Below are 18,445 nucleotides of genomic sequence, written 5' to 3'. Positions count from 1 at the left end.
AGCTGGGACTACAGGCGTGTGTCACCACGCCCGGCTAATTTTTTTGTATTTTTAGTAGAGACGGAGTTTCACCTTGTCAGCCAGGATGGTCTCGATCTCCTGACCTCCTGATCCACCCATCTCGGCCTCCCAAAGTGCTGGGATTATAGGCATTAGCCACCGTGCCCAGCTGGTAAAGTTCTGTTTTAAGAAATAAGTTTATATTTCTCTCTAGAAACTGACTTACATTTTTAAATTCTGTATAACCAAAAGTTATTTGATTTTAAGTGAGTCTGTGATTGCTCCATTCAGACATTTGGCTTAGTTTGTCTCTCTATATTAATGGAGTTCTGTTGAAGAAAATCTCTCACCTGCAGGGACTACACTCCACTTGGCCATGTGTCACTGTGTATGCAAAATGTTTGTCACCTGCAAAGGAACACAGCAAGAGAAGGTGGCCAGATAATTCCTTTTATGCAAATCTATTCAGGTCCGTCCTGAACAGAACAGTGTCCTCTGTCCCATCCCAGACTGCAAGTGGTAAGAAAAGGAGTGAAAGCTGGTTGCGGGTATGGGGAGGAAGCCTTAACTCCAGAGCCCATGCCCCTAGTCACTACACTATATTAACATGTATTTCTTCTCTGTTGTTCAGAAAAAAAATGGGCAGGGCCTCAGGAGGGCTTGGTATTGAAAAAATGCCCTTTGGAGGCTTCATACCTTAAACTCTAGCTGAGAGTACTGAGAAATCCAAGTGGGTAAGGAATGAGGGGGTTCCAGGAAAGGTGTTGAAAGAGGAAAATAGAAAACACAGAATAAATTCTACACTGGCTCAGAAACTGAGTCTTGGCTGAACTCTGCTGGGAATCAGGGGAAGGGGGCTCAGGAATTGGACGCTGCTTTCGCCACTTGTGTCTCCATCTCTCTCCTCTCATTTTTTAACTTTTGTTCTTCCCTACTTTGTCTTCCTTCTCCTTTTTCTTTCATTTCCTTTTATTTTCCCAGCTGATGGTGTATTTCTGTCTCCTGTCTGCTCCTGCTACGTGAGGAGTGTGACTCCAGGAGAAAAAAGACAGGGGCCTCTGTCACACACGATGAATGCTAAAATCTGCTGCCAGCTGTATTAATGAGGGTTAACGAAGTGCCAGGAATGACATGCTATATGATGTATAACAATGAACAAGATATAGTGTTTACCCCCAGAAGGCTTATAGTTTCCACAAAACCAAAGGATACCTATGACAGGATAGGATACACACAAAGAAAAACACATGGAATAGATATGTGGTAACAAAGAACACAGAGGAGAAGCATAGTGTGATAATGAATTTTATGTGTAAACCGGGCTAAACTATTGTGCCCAGTTGTTTGGTCAAACACTAGTTTAGATGTTGCTGTGAAGGTATTTGCAGATGTGATTAGCATTTATGATCCACTGACTTTAAGGAAAGCAGAGTACCTTTTATAACGTGAATGGGACTCACCCAATCAGTTGAAGCTATTAAAGGGACAGGTTTCCCGAGGAAGAAGGAATTCTGTCTGACGACCACAGCATAAAAATCCTGCCTGAGTCACTTGTCTGATGGCCTGCCCTGTGCATTTAGGATTTGAGACTGCAACATCAAGGCTTACCTGAATTTCCAGGCTGCCAACCTGCCCTACAGATTTCAGACTTGCAAGCCCCTACAATCGCCAAAGCCAATTCCCAAAATAGCTCTGTCTCTGTCTCTCTCTCTCCACTTACATATAAAATCTCCTATTGGTTTTGTGGAGAGTCCTGATGATACACTAGTAAATAAGAGTAAGGTCGACCGGGTGTAGTGGCTCATGCCTGTAATCCCAACACTTTGGAGGCCGAGGAGTGCAGATCACTTGAGGTCAGGAGTTCGAGACTAGCCTGGCCAACATGGTGAAACCCCAACTCTACTAAAAATATAAAAATTAACCAGGCATGGCGGTGCACACCTGTAATCCCAGCTACTCAGGAGGCTGAGGCGGGAGAATTGCTTGAACCAGGGAGGCAGAGGTTGCAGTGAGCTGAGATTGAGTCACTGAAGCCTAGCCTGGGCGGGTGACAGAGCAAGACGAAAGAAAGAAAAGAAAGAAAGAAGGAAGGAAGAAGGAAGGTAGGAAGGAAAGAAGGAAGGAAGGAAGGAAGGAAGGAAGGAAGGAAGGAAAGAAGGAAGGAAAGAAAGAAAAGAAAAGAGAAGAGAAGAGAGGTCAATTATGCTGCACATTTCAGAAGTTCAATGATCAGCAGCAGTTCTCCTCATTCCTCGAAACCAGACACACACTGTCTCCAATTCCTAAGAATATCATGCAACTTACCTGATATTCCCTCACTTTACATAAGCCAGTGGAAAGTCACTGGGTTTAGTATGCTAAATTTGATAAATTCTTCTAACATTACATACTTAAGAGTTAATTCTATTATTTTCACCTGTTTTTCTATCCCTGAGCTTTTTATTTCTCAAAAGTATCCACACTGACTTGATAAGAGGCTGATCAACATCATCATGAGTCTGTAAAATCTTTCTGCTACTAAGAAAAGTCTCTGTTAATTTACACACCAGACTGCTTTCCTTTCCTAGCAATCAAGTGTTTTCACTTAGATATTATGTATAGTCTGAAGTTTTATATGTTTCATCATCTGAAAAGGTCTATTTTAAATTCTAAATGTTTGCTAATTTCTGGTTAAGGTTGTCATGGAATTTTCTCCTTCTTCATCTAAATCATCTGGCAGTGAAGATATTGCCTTAAATCATCATATCTAGCTAACAGTATAGAGCTGGTATAAGTCATCTCTTATTTAGAAAAAAAAAAAAGTGTGTTAAAAATGTTAACTGCAAAGCACAAAGCGGTAATGTCATACTGCCCTCTATTTTGGTGCATGATACACACAAAACAGCAGGTGTTGATTTTCTCTGATATTCGAGATTGACAGCTTGTCTCTTTCTTCCTCCACCCACCATCATTATGTTTAATTTACATTCATCCATGACACACTGCAACCTGCTGATTTTATATGATTTTATAGCCACTCTGTATGTAAATAAAATGAGTAAAAAATACGAAACCCCAATAGTATAATTTCTGCCTTCCTGTAAAATCAATCTGCTCAACTGAATGCACTTCTATCAGAACATAGGTGAAATCCTACAGCTAGCTCTCAGGTGTGCTTGCATGAAGGAGAACTCAAAGGTCATAGTAACTGTAGAGTCTATTTCATATAAAAATCAGAGCACTCCAACTGCTATAAATTAAATCAAAAGATTCCCAAATGCAATGAGGTATAGAATAGTTCTGGCAAGTTTAGGCCAGACGCGGTGGCTCACGCCTGTAATCCCAGCACTTTGGGAGGCCGAGAAGGGCATATCACAAGATCAGGAGATTGAGACCATCCTGGCTAACACGGTGAAACCCCGTCTCTACTAAAAATACAAAAAATTAGCTGGGCGTAGTGGTGGATGCCCGTAGTCCCAGGTACTTGTGAGGCTGAGGCAGGAGAATTGTGTGAACCCAGGAGGCGGAGCTTGCAGTGAGCTGAGATTGCACCACTGCACTCCAGCCTGGGTGACAGAGCCAGGCTCCGTCTCAAAAAAAAAAAAAAAAAAAAAAAAAGTTCTGGCAAGTTTATACAGACAATTCCGTGGTTGAACGCTTTCCTCTCTTCCATGAAACATAATATAAATTACTTAAGAAGACATGTGTAAGGAAACAAAATCCAGCTATTACTTAAAAAAATTATTTAGTACCATCTCAAATATAAATGTTCTCTTTAATAATTTAATTGACACATGTCTTATTAAAACATGCAATTATCAGTCATATACAACATGCAGCATGCAGTAAATGGACAGCAGAGGTTAATAACCTGGAAGCATAGGATCTGAGAATGTGAGAGCAAGTTAAAGACAAGAGTTCCTCTCCATTGTCACTGAGGGTCGAGAAGCAATGCTGAAGCGTAGAACAGTGAGAGTGGGGGAAATACAGTTTGTCCAACACATAAACATATCTCCGCAAGTGGCGGCAGGTATAACTGAAAGACAAAGGTAAAAGGAGAGAAACAGAAAGAGAGGAGTTTTCCTTTGAAAAAATAAATCATTCTTTATGTCCTCAAAGCTTTCTGTGTATCTTCACTAGATGGTGCCCGAGAAAACAAACTGTCAGAATGAAAAGATAAAAAAGAAAATGAACAATCAGAATAAAAAATGGGCAAAAGATCTAAACAGACACTTCATCAAAGAAGATATACAGATGGCAAATAAGCATATGAAGAGATGTTTAACATCATACATCACGAGGAAAATGCAAATTCAAACAATGAGACACCACCACAGACTATTTGAATGGCCCAAATCCAGAGCATGGATTACACCAAATGCAGGCGAGGATGTGGAGCAGCAGGAACTCTCATTCACTGCTGGTGGAGATGCAAAATGGTATAGCTACTTTGGAAGGCAGTTCGGCACCTTCTTATAAAACTAAATATACTCTTACCATACAATCCAGAAACTGTGCTCTTTAGAATTTATCCAAAAGAGTTGAAAACTTATATCCACACAAAAATCTGCACACAGGTGTTTATGGCAGCTTTATTCAGAATTGCCCACACTTGAAAACAACCAAGGTGTCCTTTAGTAGATGAATAAATAAATAAACGGTGGTACATCTAGACGATGGATTATTATTTAGGGCTAAAAAAATGAGCTATCAAGTCATGAAAAGACATGGAGGAACCTAAATTACTAAGTGAAAGCCACCAATCTGCAAAAGGCTACATATTGTGTGATTCCATTTATATGACATTCTGGAAAAGGAAAAACTATGGAGACAGCAAAAAGATTAGGGGTTGCCAGGAGTTAGAGGGGAGGGATAGATGAATACACAAAGCATAGAGGATTTTTAGGGCAGTGAAGCTACTCTACTAATACTATGATGGTGGATACATACATTTATCGAAAACCAAAGAATATACAACAGCAAGAGTGAACCCTAATGTAAACTATGTAGTTTGGATGATTATGTGTCAATGCAGGTTCATCAACTATAACAAATATGTCACTCTGGCACAGGATGTTGATAGCGGGGGAGGTTGGAGGCCAGGGAATAATATGGGAACTCTATTCTTTCTGATCACTTTTGTTGTGAACCTAAAACTGCTCTTTAAAAAGTCTATTTGGTGGAGAAAAAGGCATACTCACTGGGAGAAAAGTCTCAAAATATGAGGCTGTCATTAGTGAACCACATAAAATATGCCTTGGTAGAACAAAGTGATACAAAATACTTTTTCTTCACGGTATTATGAATATGTTCCTGGCAAGTAGGCAATAATACTACTACAATATGGAAGAGATTATGGTAGAGAGAACACTGAATTGCAAGTCAGAAAACTTAGAAATCCTTTGGAAAAGTGCTTGCAAAAATAAAATTTTTTAAAGAAAGACAAGACTTAGAAATCTAAATCCCGCTCACCCATTGGCAGCTTTATAATAGTGGGTGTATGACCTCTCTAAGCCTCAAACCCATAAGCGAACAACATAGAAGTAAAAAGTTTTAAACTGCTCCAAGATTTTAAAGTGATATTATAAAAAATAAAGTAATAAGAGGACCAATAAGAATTATCACTATTATTGTCAGAGTAATTTCACTGATGCCACATTTCAGGCCATTTAAAAATAGCAAGCTAGAGAGAAGAGAATGTAAAATCAATCTGACAAGGCAAATCAACAAAATAGTGAACATATCATGTGATATGCCTTAGCTATTATTAGTCCTTGAGAATCATGTCTAAAGAACTACATCAAAACTATATCAAAGTATTAATACCAAGAGGGTGATAGGTAATTTTTTAAGTATGTTGAACTCAAAACTAGTAAGTTAGAAGATTTGACATGGGCAAATTTCCACAAATGAACAATCCATTCATCCATTCAACCCACTAGCCTATCAAACAACCAATCAGTCAAGCAGTAACTACTATCTACTGCATGTGGGAACAGTGCTGGGCATTGAAGACAGCGTGGGGAATGATGTATACACAATTCCTACCCTTAAGGAGCTTACAACCTAGAGTGGGAGACAGATTATTAGACACAACAAAATCCCTCTAAAATAGAGAAAGTCTTAAGAAGCTGTTAATCTCCAAAACAGAGTAGTTAAAAATCTTTTAAAGTAGGCTTATATTTAAAGAGATGTTTCTATTGAGTCTTGGAAAGGATTCTAGGACTCCATCCACCAAAAGAGAGCAAAAACTTAAGAAAATACAAGAACTATATTCTTGAAAAATGCATACCACCAGCACTTTAAACAAGGGATCACAGTTAACATTATCATCAGTCACGAAGCAAGCAGATGTCATGTGTCTCCTGATATGATCACAGCATAGCCAAAATCTAATCCCCCAAAAATCAAACAAACCAAAATTGAGGGACATTCTACAAATAAACAAAAAACTGTTCTGTATTCTCCAAATTTTGAAGGCCATAAAAGACAAAGAAAGACTGAGGGACCATTCCAGATTTAAAAAGATGAAAGAAGACAACTATATGTAACATGATTTTGGTATCAGATCCCTGACTTGGAGGGGAAAAAAGGCATTTTTTACTTAAAATAGTTTTTATTAATGTTAATTTCCTGATTTTAATAAATATCCTTATTTTTAAGAAATATACCATGCAGTAGTTAGTAATGGGGTATCATGTCTATAAACTTATTCTCAACCATTTCAAAAAAAAAGAGACAATAGTAAAGCAAATGTGGTAAAATTTTAACATTTGGGAATGTGAATTAAAGGTAAATGAAAATTATTTGCACTATTTTTGGTAAAACTGGTTTTTTTTATTTTCTTTTGAGACAGAATCTCATTATGTCGCCCAGACTGGAGTGCAATGGCATGATCATAGCTCACTGCAGCCTAAACTACCTGGGCAAGCGATCCTCTTACCTCAGCCTCCCAAGTAGCTGGAACCACAGGTGCGTGCCAGCATACTCAGCTAATTTTTAAAATTTGTAGTAGAGGCAGGGTCTCACTCTATTGCCCAGTCTGTTCTTAAATTCCTGGGCTCAAGTGATCCACCCACCCTGGCCTTCCAAAGTGTTGGGATTATAGACATAAGCCACTATGCCCGGCCTAATTTATTTTTAATCTGGAAAAAAAAAAAAAGAACTGGTCTTTTTGATAAACTGAATAATATCCATTTTAAGATTATGAGATTCAAACCTAGAGCCCTAAAATGTCATTCTGACCTCTACACTTAAAGCTTGGGACATCAGAAAAACAAGATCATGGGAAGTAGGCAAATGTGGTCTGGAGCTAACCCATAAAAAACAGTCACTGTTACTTAAGAATTATACTTTCACAAAAATAAAATTTCTTTAATGCCTTCTTACAAGAAAATGTCCAAGATTGTGCAATGTATAGTTCTGAAATGTTATTTGATATAGTTATGCTTCACTAAAATAAAGTATGATAATATTCTGTCCTAGAACAACATTCAAGTCTGTAAAAGATGACAAAAACCACAAAAGAGTAATACTTAAAAAAGATTCCAAGGTTAAGTTTTCTAATAATGTATTTTGCAGTACTTATCAAATAAAATTATAACACATTTTCATAGCAACTTTTTCTGACTTTGTTTGGAGACGGAGTCTTGCTCTGTCACCTAGGCTGGAGTGCAGTGGTGCAATCTCGGCTCACTGCAACCTCTGCCTCCCGGGTTCAAGCTATTCTCCCAGGTTCAAGAAATTCTCCTGTCTCAGCCTCCTGAATAGCTGGGACTACAGGAGCATGCCACCATGCCCAGCCAACTTTTGTATTTCTAGTAGAGATGGGGTTTCACTATATTGGTCAAGCTGGGCTTGAAATCCTGACCTCAGGCAATCCACCCACCTCAGTCTCCCAAAGTGCTGGGATTACAGGCACGAGCCACCGCACCCGGCCAATTTATTTTCCTAATTATCTATATGCTTAAAGAACTTAAAAAAATGAGATTACCAGAGGCAGGTTAACCTTTACCTAGACTAATAAAAATATTCTGTATATCCTTTTCCAATTTCCCTTCTTCTTCCCTCCCTTCCTTCCTTTGAGAAAGCTCATTAGTAGATCCATTAGTAGACTTAAAAATACCAAGAAATTAAATTAATAATAAATGTTTATGGCCTATATAAAGAAAATTACTAAAGTTAACTATTTGGCATAAAAGAAATCTTGAATAAATGAAGAAATACTAACTAGCATGTTTTTGGATAGGAAGACAAAATACAAAGAATGCCATTATCCTTCACAGATTCAAAATCTCAACTGTTTGTATCTGATTTTGACAAAATTACTCTAAAATTTTTTTAGGTGGCCATTTTAAAAGCCAACAAAAGACATGGATTCCCTTACAGAAAAATGTACCAACAGTAAATGCTTGGGATTCAGTGGTACAAAAAGATACATGGATTCTGCTCACATAGAACCAGGGGCCCCATCCCCCATTTTGAAGCCTGTTAGGAACTGGGCTACATAGCAAGAGGTGAGTGGCAGCTGAATGAGCGAAGCTTCATCTGTATTCAGAGCCACTCCCCATTGCTCGCATTACCACCTGAGCTCCACCTCCTGTCAGATCAGTGGTGGCATTAGATTCTCATAGGAAGGCAAACCCTATTATGAACTGCGCATGCGAGGAATCGAGGTTGTATGCTCCTCATGAGAATCTAATGCCTGATGATCTGATCTGAAGTGGAAGAGTTTCACCCCAAAACCATCCCCCATTCTGTTCCTGTCTGTGGAAAAACTGACTTCCACAAAACTGGTCCCCAGTGCAACAAAGGTTGAGGACTGCTATCACAGAATACACATTTAAATAGAGAGAGATTCAGAATCAGTGAGTAAAAAAACAAGATAATTTGTTAACAAAATAAAATATGATAAAGGTGGAAGAAGGGGCTAATTGTTAATTTTGGTGGTTATGAACGATTTCACTGATGGTATGACATTTGATATGAGAATCAAACACTTAGCAGAACTACAGTCTCAACTTCTCAAGCATTTGACAACATTATGAGCTAATTACATTAGCATAACTGAATAAAATATTTCTCATTTCCACTGAAAGGGATGATATTAATAAACTTGTAATGGGGCTTAGATATGAATAAGATGATGATTCATTTTAGTGGATGGGTCTAGACAGTGAGGGTTCCTGTTAATGGGCACTGTGATCTCAGAATCACAGGGCTGGGAGAGCCCAGGAGGTCATCTTGTGCAAGATCTATCCACAGAAGAACATCTAACAACCCTCGTGAGATGTTCACACTGCTCTTACTATACATCTTTAAGGGAGAAGGAACTCTCTAATTTGACAAATAGCCTCATTCTACAGATATGTAAATTCTAACAATTAGAAAACTTCTTCCTATAATAAGCTAAATCCAGTTGTTCTGTAACTTCTACCCAGTAATGAAACTTGGAATTCAGTACACAAAGTCTAACTTACTTCCTTACACTACAGTCTTTAAATAGATGAGGAAATTGTGAATTTCTTCATCTTTTCTTCTCTGATTGATGTTAAAATCTGTTCACCTCTCATAGGCTATGGTTTTTGGATTCCTCATCAGTCTTGTTACTCTCCTTTGGATACTCACACTGCCTAATAAGCTTCTTAGCAGCACAGTCAGTGCAGGGAGAAGTACTTTCTCACTGGTAGTATTGCGAATTGCTGGTGCATGGTGAGAATAAAAACCCAGACCAAATTTTGTTAGTTTTATTATAGTTTTGAAATTCTTTACAGACATACACAATATATCCCCTTACTGCCATCTAGATGCAGGGTAAACCACTCGTATCATCCCACCCTTGATACCAGGCTGGTCATTCCTAAAATATGGCAAAAAGAATAAACATATTATTCTAGATGTGTCATGTTTTGGGCAGTGTTGAAAAGATTATACTCTATTAATGTAGCTTAAAATTATACATACTCAAAACTAAAGTTAAACTAAAAAGAAAAACAAATTTCCTCAAACTGAAAACTAAAACAAATTTAATTGTATCTCAAGTGGTAATGAAACTACACAAAGAATTACTCTGAATAACTTTCAAATGTAGAATTGACCATATATACTCAGTGGGTTATATTCTAAGGACTAATAGAAACACACACAAAAAATCCTAAACTTCATTCACTGACTTAAAATTAGTCATAATATTAATATTATTGTGAAACAACTGTATACACAAACACGGAGCAGAATAAAGAGAAAAACATTATATCAATGCTATTAAAAAAAGCAAATCAGAATTTCTGTTAGATAATCTGAAATTTGAATCAGAACTAAAAGTATAAATAATCTTTTTTCTCTACAAGAATTTATATCTTTTCAGCTTTGTCCATTGAAGAGACCTAAAAAAATTACAAACTCCTCAACAATGAGCACCCTATCACCTACCAACCACATTGTGGTTTCTAGGTCTGAGACAAGAAATGTATTTAATACAAATGAGTCTGAGACATCTTGTTTGCCTAAAATCTAGGAAGGAAGCAAGGAAACTGTCAAAGATGAATGGAGTCCTGTCAAAAGGACATAAGAGGCAACATAAGGGATCTCCCAATGGCCAAAAATGAAACAATCAGAAACCAAAAAGAATAACTGCTCTGTGAGTGATCAAAAACATAACAATCTATATGGACAATATGAACAGAAGTTCATAATAAATAAAAACCAAAAAATGAAAATGTATCAATTACTACTAGAGGTACCAAGGGTATCAAACTCAGTTTTGAAAATTAAATATTAAAAGGAAAAAATTAAGCATTACTCCCCTCTTTCCAACTATGATTACACAGTGGATGAAGGAAAATTTTTCTTTACAGAAAAACTCTCTGTCACAAATATGCACATAATATTATAATTAGAAATTTGCCATTTGGCAACATATAATAAAACAGTTTAGTCAAATGAAAATCACATGAAAGAATGATGGTGAAATTTAGAATGAAAGGATTAGCTATCACCATCTGAACCTACCGATCAATCTTAGTATCTCCAGAATAACTAGACTTTATGTATCTCCTCATATGATAGAATATGAAATAAACAGGAACACTAAGTATTTTTGCCAATAAGTTCCATCTAAATGATCTATCCTCTAGAGTTAATTTTCAGTTTACAAGAGAAATTGATGAGAGGGAACAAATTGAAGGACACAGAAAGTTGCAAACAAACAAATCTGGAATGTGAGATATTCTATAAGACAGCTTACCTGTTGACCAACTAGTCAAAGATGTGAGTTGAAGAGTTAAAAAAGAAAAGCAAGCAAGGGATACTGCACAATTTTTTTCTTAAACGTAGGTCAGGTAGCAAATAGCTGCAGTCCGTATTGTCTCACTTAAAATTACTTAACTCTGCAACTGATGTGAGAAAGCAGTCATAGGATGCACACAAATGGGCATGGCTGTGTTCTAACAAAACTTCATTTACAAAAACCTGCCTCTTTTCGACTGAAAAAAACTAAGACACATGACTAATCAAATGTGGTGTCGGATCCTGTATGAATCCTGATTTGAACTAATCAAAATAAACATATTTTTTTTCAAAGATAATCAGGCATAATGTAAATATGGGTTTGGAATCAGATAATATTAAGGGAAGTGTTGTTAATATTCTTGAGTGGACAAACTAAATAATCAAATTGATGTAAATGAGTAACAAAGTACTACAGATGAAACTTGAAATAGATGAGATTTTGCCTGAATAGATAGGTAAGGGAAAGTTTCCTCATAAAAGTAACGATTCATCCAAGATTTGCAGGAAGACTAAAGATAAGCAGGAAAATAATTACAAGTGAAGGAACAAGGCAGACATAGGACCGAGACTGGAAGGAAACCTGTCTCCTACGCAAAAGTAAAGGACAATGTGTAAGGAGCTGACCTTGCGGAAGAACAGAGGTAGGTAAAATCACCAAGGAATTATGCCTTCATTCTAGGAACAATGGGAAGCATCTGAAGTGTATAAAGCAGAGGAGTCACAGGATGAGATCTGCATTTTGAAATGATCCGTCTGGTTGGAGACTGATGAAGCAAGAGTTGACATCAGATGTGTTAAAGAGTTACTGCAGTAGAGTAGGCACTAAGGCAATGATAAAGGAGAATGAATGGATTTGAGGGGTAGTTACTGACAACACTTGGTAATGAATTGGATATGGCAGGTGACAGGGAGTGTCAAAATTGACTCTCAGGTTTCTGGCATGCAAAAAATTGTGGTGTCATTCAATGAGGTGGGAACAGAGAAAGAGGATCAAAAGAGGCTGGGAAAGGGCAAGATTTCCATTTTCAACATGCTGAGTTTGAGATGTCTCTGATAAATCCAAAAGGTGACATTAGTCATCTGATTGGACATGCAGGTCTGAAGCTAGAGGATAGGGCTAGCTAAATGTATGTTTGTGAGTCATCTGTATAAGGATGGGAGTGACTACAATCACCTAGGAAAAGAGTAGAGGGAGAAAAGAGAAGGGGGTTGCTACAGTCTGAATGTTTGTGTCCCCCACAAATGTGTATGTTGAAATCCTAGCCCCCAAGGTGATGGTATTAGGAGGTGGGGTCTTTGGGAAGGCATTAGGATTAGGCGAGGTCATGAGGGTAGAGCCTTCATGTATAGGATTAGTGTCCTTATAAGAGTCCCAAGAGAGCTTGCTTCCACTCTCCACCATGGGAAGACAAGAGAAAAAACTGCCCTCTTTGGGTCAGTAAGCAGGTCCTCACTAGACACCAAATCAGTCGGTGCCTTGATCTTGGACTTCCCAGACTCCAGATCTGTGGGAAGTAAATGTCTGTTGTTTATAAGCTACTCCGTATATGCTATTTTGTTATAACAACCCAAACTAAGACAGGGTGACTTTGAGAAATGCCAACATTTAAAGTGTCACAAGATCACTTCAAATCTAGAAAAAGATAAACTTTTACAGAATTTTGAAGAGTGGCCAAAAAAACCATAAAGAAGATGAGGAAACCAAGAAGAGGTTACTGTGAGGAAGGAGTGGTTACCAGTGTCAAATACAATTGAAAGGATAAATGAGACGGAAAATGTCCACTGGATTTGGCAATGTGGAGGTCACTGGTGACCAACAATTCTTTTCATTAGTAACATTAAAAATACCATTGATTAAAACAAAATCTGAATGCAAGACTTCCTAAGACATCTTTAATCTCATTGATTAGCTCATTCACATGCATTAAATATGCACTAAGTTTCCAGGGGAAATTTTTACAAACTAAAAATTTATAAAATAGCGTGCACACACAATTTTACACAGTATAAAACTTACATATCCAAGAAAATAAGCAAAGGAAAATCTGGAATGAATGTCAGGAAACTATACAACAGTGGTGGAAGCACAACCCTTGAATCATTTAATTCCTTGGCAGCAGAAGCCATTTTTCCTGGAGCTGAATCTACTGCCAGCAGTGAACATCCTGGGAATCTCTAGTATGAAGGATTAACAGACTGGCTCAAACACTGGAAAATATATTGAAGGGAACAATCTAGTACTAGCTCAAAGGGGATGAAATGACCTAATATCCCACTGCCAGATTTATAAAATAATAGAGACTATAATAATAATAATAATGAACCCCTTTACAATATACCAATATTAGCATCTTTTCTGTGAGTTGTTTTATTAATTGCTGAAGAAATTCAGAATAAGAAATTCCTACATCTGTAGTAAAATACAATTTTTTAATCAATTAAAATGTATACCATCCTTGGTACTTGAGATTTAATCATATTCTCTGCTGATTTCAAAATCTTTCAATAAGCACTTTCATCCTAAATTAGACACTCATTCTGGTATATAAGTGTATCAATAAAGATCTAAAACCTAATTTGTAGAAACATAAATAACAGCCAAATATCTTAGATAGCAATTTCATGATATCTCTGTCAAATTACTTGCTTTCTAATTTTAAAATATTGTAAATATTATTAGGTTCAGATATAAATTTGGCAATAGCCACAGGAATAATCATATTATCTCTTAGGGACAAATTTTATTTCCAAGAATATTTTTGAGAACTTTAACTTGTCTTTGAAGATTTGATCACAGTTTATAGAATCTCATTCTCTTCCACATAGAAAACAAAGTAAAGGCACAGATTATCATATACCACCAAAGCAAAGGGGATAAGGCACCTGAAAAGAGTTTTTAAAAGGTTTGTAAACAGTAAGTCATATGCACCAGGTATCTAAAATTCCGAGACTGAGCAGATGAAAATGTACAGGGTACTCATTAAGTACACCACTGTCCCTTGTTTTACAGATGGACCATCTATATTTACAGGTGTGGATAAACAGATCCATTTATTACCAGCATTCCTTCCTACATGGTATGTGAATGAAACATGTCTTTTGACTTTGGACAAAGCAACTATTTAAAAAGAATGTTGTCATGGCTCTCCATTACAGACATTTGCTCTGCAAATGCCCAATATGGCCATGCAGCAATGTGAAGCTGGCTTGGTTCCCAGCAATGCACAGTTTGCTATATGGCTTGAAGTTGTATTTCAATGTGTTAATAGCATGTTGCTGTCTACTCTACTTGTGGTCTAGTAAGCGAGGTCTAAAACTCCACACATGCAGACATTCATTTGAAATTTCTTTCTGGCACTTTCTTTTCATGAATATAGAGTTAGGGTAAAGGGAACACTAATGGAGATTTCATAAAAACAAAATTTACTTGAAAATAATTTATTGATTAATTTGTTTACACCTTATATTTTGAAAGAAGCATTTCAATGTCATTATGTTCCTCTTGTACCAAAGGAAATGGTGGATGGACAGAGCACACATTAAAACGATGACTCCCACAGATGCCAAATTGGTTCCAGTGGGAATGCAGTTGACTAAAGGAAAAAAAGACCTAAAGCACATGCTCATTACAAAAATAGCCATCAAAGACACACAATTCAGCCTGAAAATATTAAAATTTACCTTTTAATGTCATCCAGAGAAATTAAGATACTTGTTTTAAAACATCTAGTCTTTGGGGGACATGAATGATGACTATATGCTAAAACTCCACACACATCTGTCTGCACTGAATAATCTGAGGTATAAACACTAAGAATGTAATGGAAAAATTGAGTTCACAAATAAACAGGTATAAAATAGCATGTTCAGCACATTTTATGATCATCAAAAAGCTTGCTCATTTTTAAAGTCATTATTTTGTACAAACTGCCTCTTGGCAAAACGATTTATAGCCATTATAAAATTCTTCCTAAAAAACTGAGCTCTAAGTTTTGATTCTTCAACATCCATGCCACAAATATTAGATCAGTGAAGTTAGATAATCTGGAGCCATGAAATAAGGCCAATTCTGCTGAGACTGATTAAATATTTATGTCATATCCTTTATATAGCAGAGCAGAAAAAATACACACAAGATAAAATGCTATATAATGGTAAGAGTCGAAAATCTATTGGAGTCATTAAAATAAGAACAAGTCTTCATATATATACACAGAAATTATGCCATTAAGTCATTATCAGAAGACCATTTCAGAGTCATTTTTCAGTTGTGGTCATGGATATACATGGAAACATCCACAGTCTCTCACCCTTTTACCCACAAGGGTGTGGTGATACACACTAAACCCACACCTGTGAGCTGGCAGGTGAGGATTATGGGAGCTGTCTGTTACAGGAATGTAGTCATCAGAAATTGAAGCTCGCTGGGGTGGATGGTTGGAGATGAAAAGACTGATCTTGGTCTTACCAGCCCAATGTTCTAGCCAGTCTAACTGAAGTATCAGCCTGACTGCCATAGTGACTGAGGCATATAGCTCAGCATCTTCTCCAAGGGAAATAGACAAGCTATGGAGTCTTTTGCCTCTGGGTCTTTGCACCTGCCGCTGACTATCTGGAGATGCTCCTCCAATCTCCTTATCCTCTGGGAAAACTCCTACTCTTCACTAAGTGTGACTCTTCTATGAGGCCCTCCATGATTGCTACATGCACATTTTGGTGCTCTCCCTTCTAGCTTCCTATTGTGCCTTATGCTTACTACCAACAAGCAAGTTCACAAAATGCATTTGTAAATGGCTTTATTGTCTATCTCCCCTCTCAGTAATCATAAACTCATTGAGGGCAGATGTTGAGTTTTTATTTTCGTTTCTCTAGTACCTAGTATAGTGTTTGGCGTAAGAAACCACCATATTTATTAACTGGAGGAAATGGACAAAAACTAATGTTCCATATTCAATGATACACAAGTTATCTTATGTATGGGAGTTCTATGCATCATCATTGCCTTTATATTAGACTGACAAGCACAGTTTAGGCTGGGCTGAGATTCAGAGTCATAACCATAAACATAAAATTACTTACTTCCTTAGGAGTAAGCAAAGACCTATAAATCACTGGCAACAGGAACTTACACAATAATTCCTAAGGTCTTAACTGCTCATTTCTTAAAATCTTAAGAAAACCCCACAATTTGGCCATTTAGCAGAGGTGAGAAAAATTCATCATTTTAATCATCCCTGGTCCCTAACCAAAAGGAAAGCTTTCTATTTTCTTCCAGCAGAATAGAGAACTAGAATAATACGATTAATCTCACAGTTGGCCAAACTGAAATAGTTCTGAAGACCTTCAGTTATCACTTTATTCATTCTATGAATTATTTCAGATTATTTTGAATCAAAATCAGCAATACTTTTACCAACCTCTAGAACTAGGGTCCTCTATGAAGGCTACCTACCCTTTTTCAGGTAAAAGTTGTAACTGTTGGATATAGGAAATGGGTGAGGTGCGATGAAAGAGACCATGATGGGGGTTGGGAGGAAATTCACTGTGGATAGGAAGACAAGCTAAATTGCATTTTTGGTGGCCATTCCTAGAAGGAGAAAACTGGGTCCAAGGAAGACCTAAATTCTGATGAAAAGGACACAGGTTCTTATTTATCTCACATCTGAATAAACAGTTATTAGTTATTTAACTCTTCCCTTTATCTCCATTTTGTACATAATTTTTAAGAAAATTAACCAATGGTTACTCATCAAGCAGTTTATAATCTAGTTGAAGATACAAAATATACACATACTTACTAAAAGTTAAGAAGAAAACAACATAAGACATAAAATGATTCTGTATTATTTATTATTTGACAAATAATAAAACTACTTTTAAATTTATTAATATAACAATTGAATAATTTCAAATTACTTGATAAATAATAAATCTATTAGACAAAATAATAAATGTATAACAATAAGAGCAATAAGAACAGGGACAAAATAAAGTACTGTGGTCTATAAACAAGTATCGGGGAAAAATAATAAGTGGGGATTATGGATTATTTGAAATGTTAAAAGAAAAAACAAGCCACAGCCTGGAAGAAATAAATGTTTGCAAAACAACATACTTGTAAAGTACTTGTATCCAAAATAAATAAAGAACACTCAAATACTCAAAACTCAAAAACCCAAACAACCCAATATTAAAAGGGACAAAGGTCTAAATAGATAACTTCGCCAAAGAAGATATATGGATGGCAAAAGAACACATGAAAAGATGCTCAACATTATTTGTCATTAGGGAAATGCAAATTAAAACCATGAGTGAGCACCACAGAACCACTGAAATGGCTTTTACAAAAAGAAAACACTAACTTCTGGTGAAGATGTGGAGTAACTGGAACTATCATATATTGTTGGCAAGAATGCAAAATGGTATGGCCACTTTGGAAAATACTTTGACACTTTCTTATAAAGTTAAACATACAATTACATATGCCTGAGAAACTCTACTCCTAGGTATTTACCCAAGAGAAATGAAAACGTGGGTTCCCCAAAAATTCTCTACACAAATATTTATGGCAGCTTCATACATAATTGTCCCAAAATGAAAACATCCACATGTCCTTCAACCAGTGAATGGATAAACTGTGGTATTCATAGAATAAAATACTTGCTCAGTAATAAAAAGGAATGATACACACAAGAACATGGATAAATCTCCAGTCTCAAAAAACTAAATACCATATGATTTGATTTATGACAAAGTGGTAAAGGAAAACTAAAGAACAGAAAGGGGCTTGGGTAGTAAGAACGGTTTGACTAGAGTAGCCCAGGGGAATCTTTAGGGAGATGAACATATTATCTTCAGTGTGGTGGTAAATACATGACTTTATGTGTTTGTCAACTCAAAGAACTATTTACTAAAAGAGGGAAATTTTTTATATGTAATACATTTTTTAGTGTCCTAAAAAATTAAAAACAACAGTCACTATGGTGAAGCAGTAGCCTATGCTGGTCAAATATACCAAATGTATTCAAGGGAAGAAGAAAATTAGGTTACAGATTTTAAGCTCAATTCTAATGTCCTGTTCAAGCACAGACCATTTGTCTTTAAAAACCTTTGATATCAAGCCCCTTATAATCTCTCTACACTTTTTACATTTCTTTCCCATGCTAGCATCCAAAAA

At 36.6% G+C, this 18,445-nt stretch overlaps 1 protein-coding gene across 12 annotated transcripts in view; it reads right to left on the bottom strand.

Moving 5' to 3' along the window:
- DYM (dymeclin) overlaps nt 1–18,445 on the bottom strand; it is a 402,507-nt gene that overhangs the window by 161,264 nt on the left and 222,798 nt on the right. The window contains exon 14 of one of the 12 annotated variants that reach the window (XM_028837927.2): nt 3,851–4,015. The exons of the other annotated variants lie outside the window; for them this stretch is intronic. Within the exon in view, the coding sequence (XP_028693760.2) occupies nt 3,851–4,015 (165 nt within the window). The remainder of the gene's footprint in view (nt 1–3,850; nt 4,016–18,445) is intronic. 12 annotated transcript variants of the gene reach the window in all.

This window comes from Macaca mulatta, chromosome 18, assembly GCF_049350105.2.
Source record: "Macaca mulatta isolate MMU2019108-1 chromosome 18, T2T-MMU8v2.0, whole genome shotgun sequence".
In the NCBI taxonomy this organism is placed as follows: domain Eukaryota; kingdom Metazoa; phylum Chordata; class Mammalia; order Primates; family Cercopithecidae; genus Macaca; species Macaca mulatta.
This window is presented reverse-complemented; position numbering and strand designations above follow the sequence as displayed.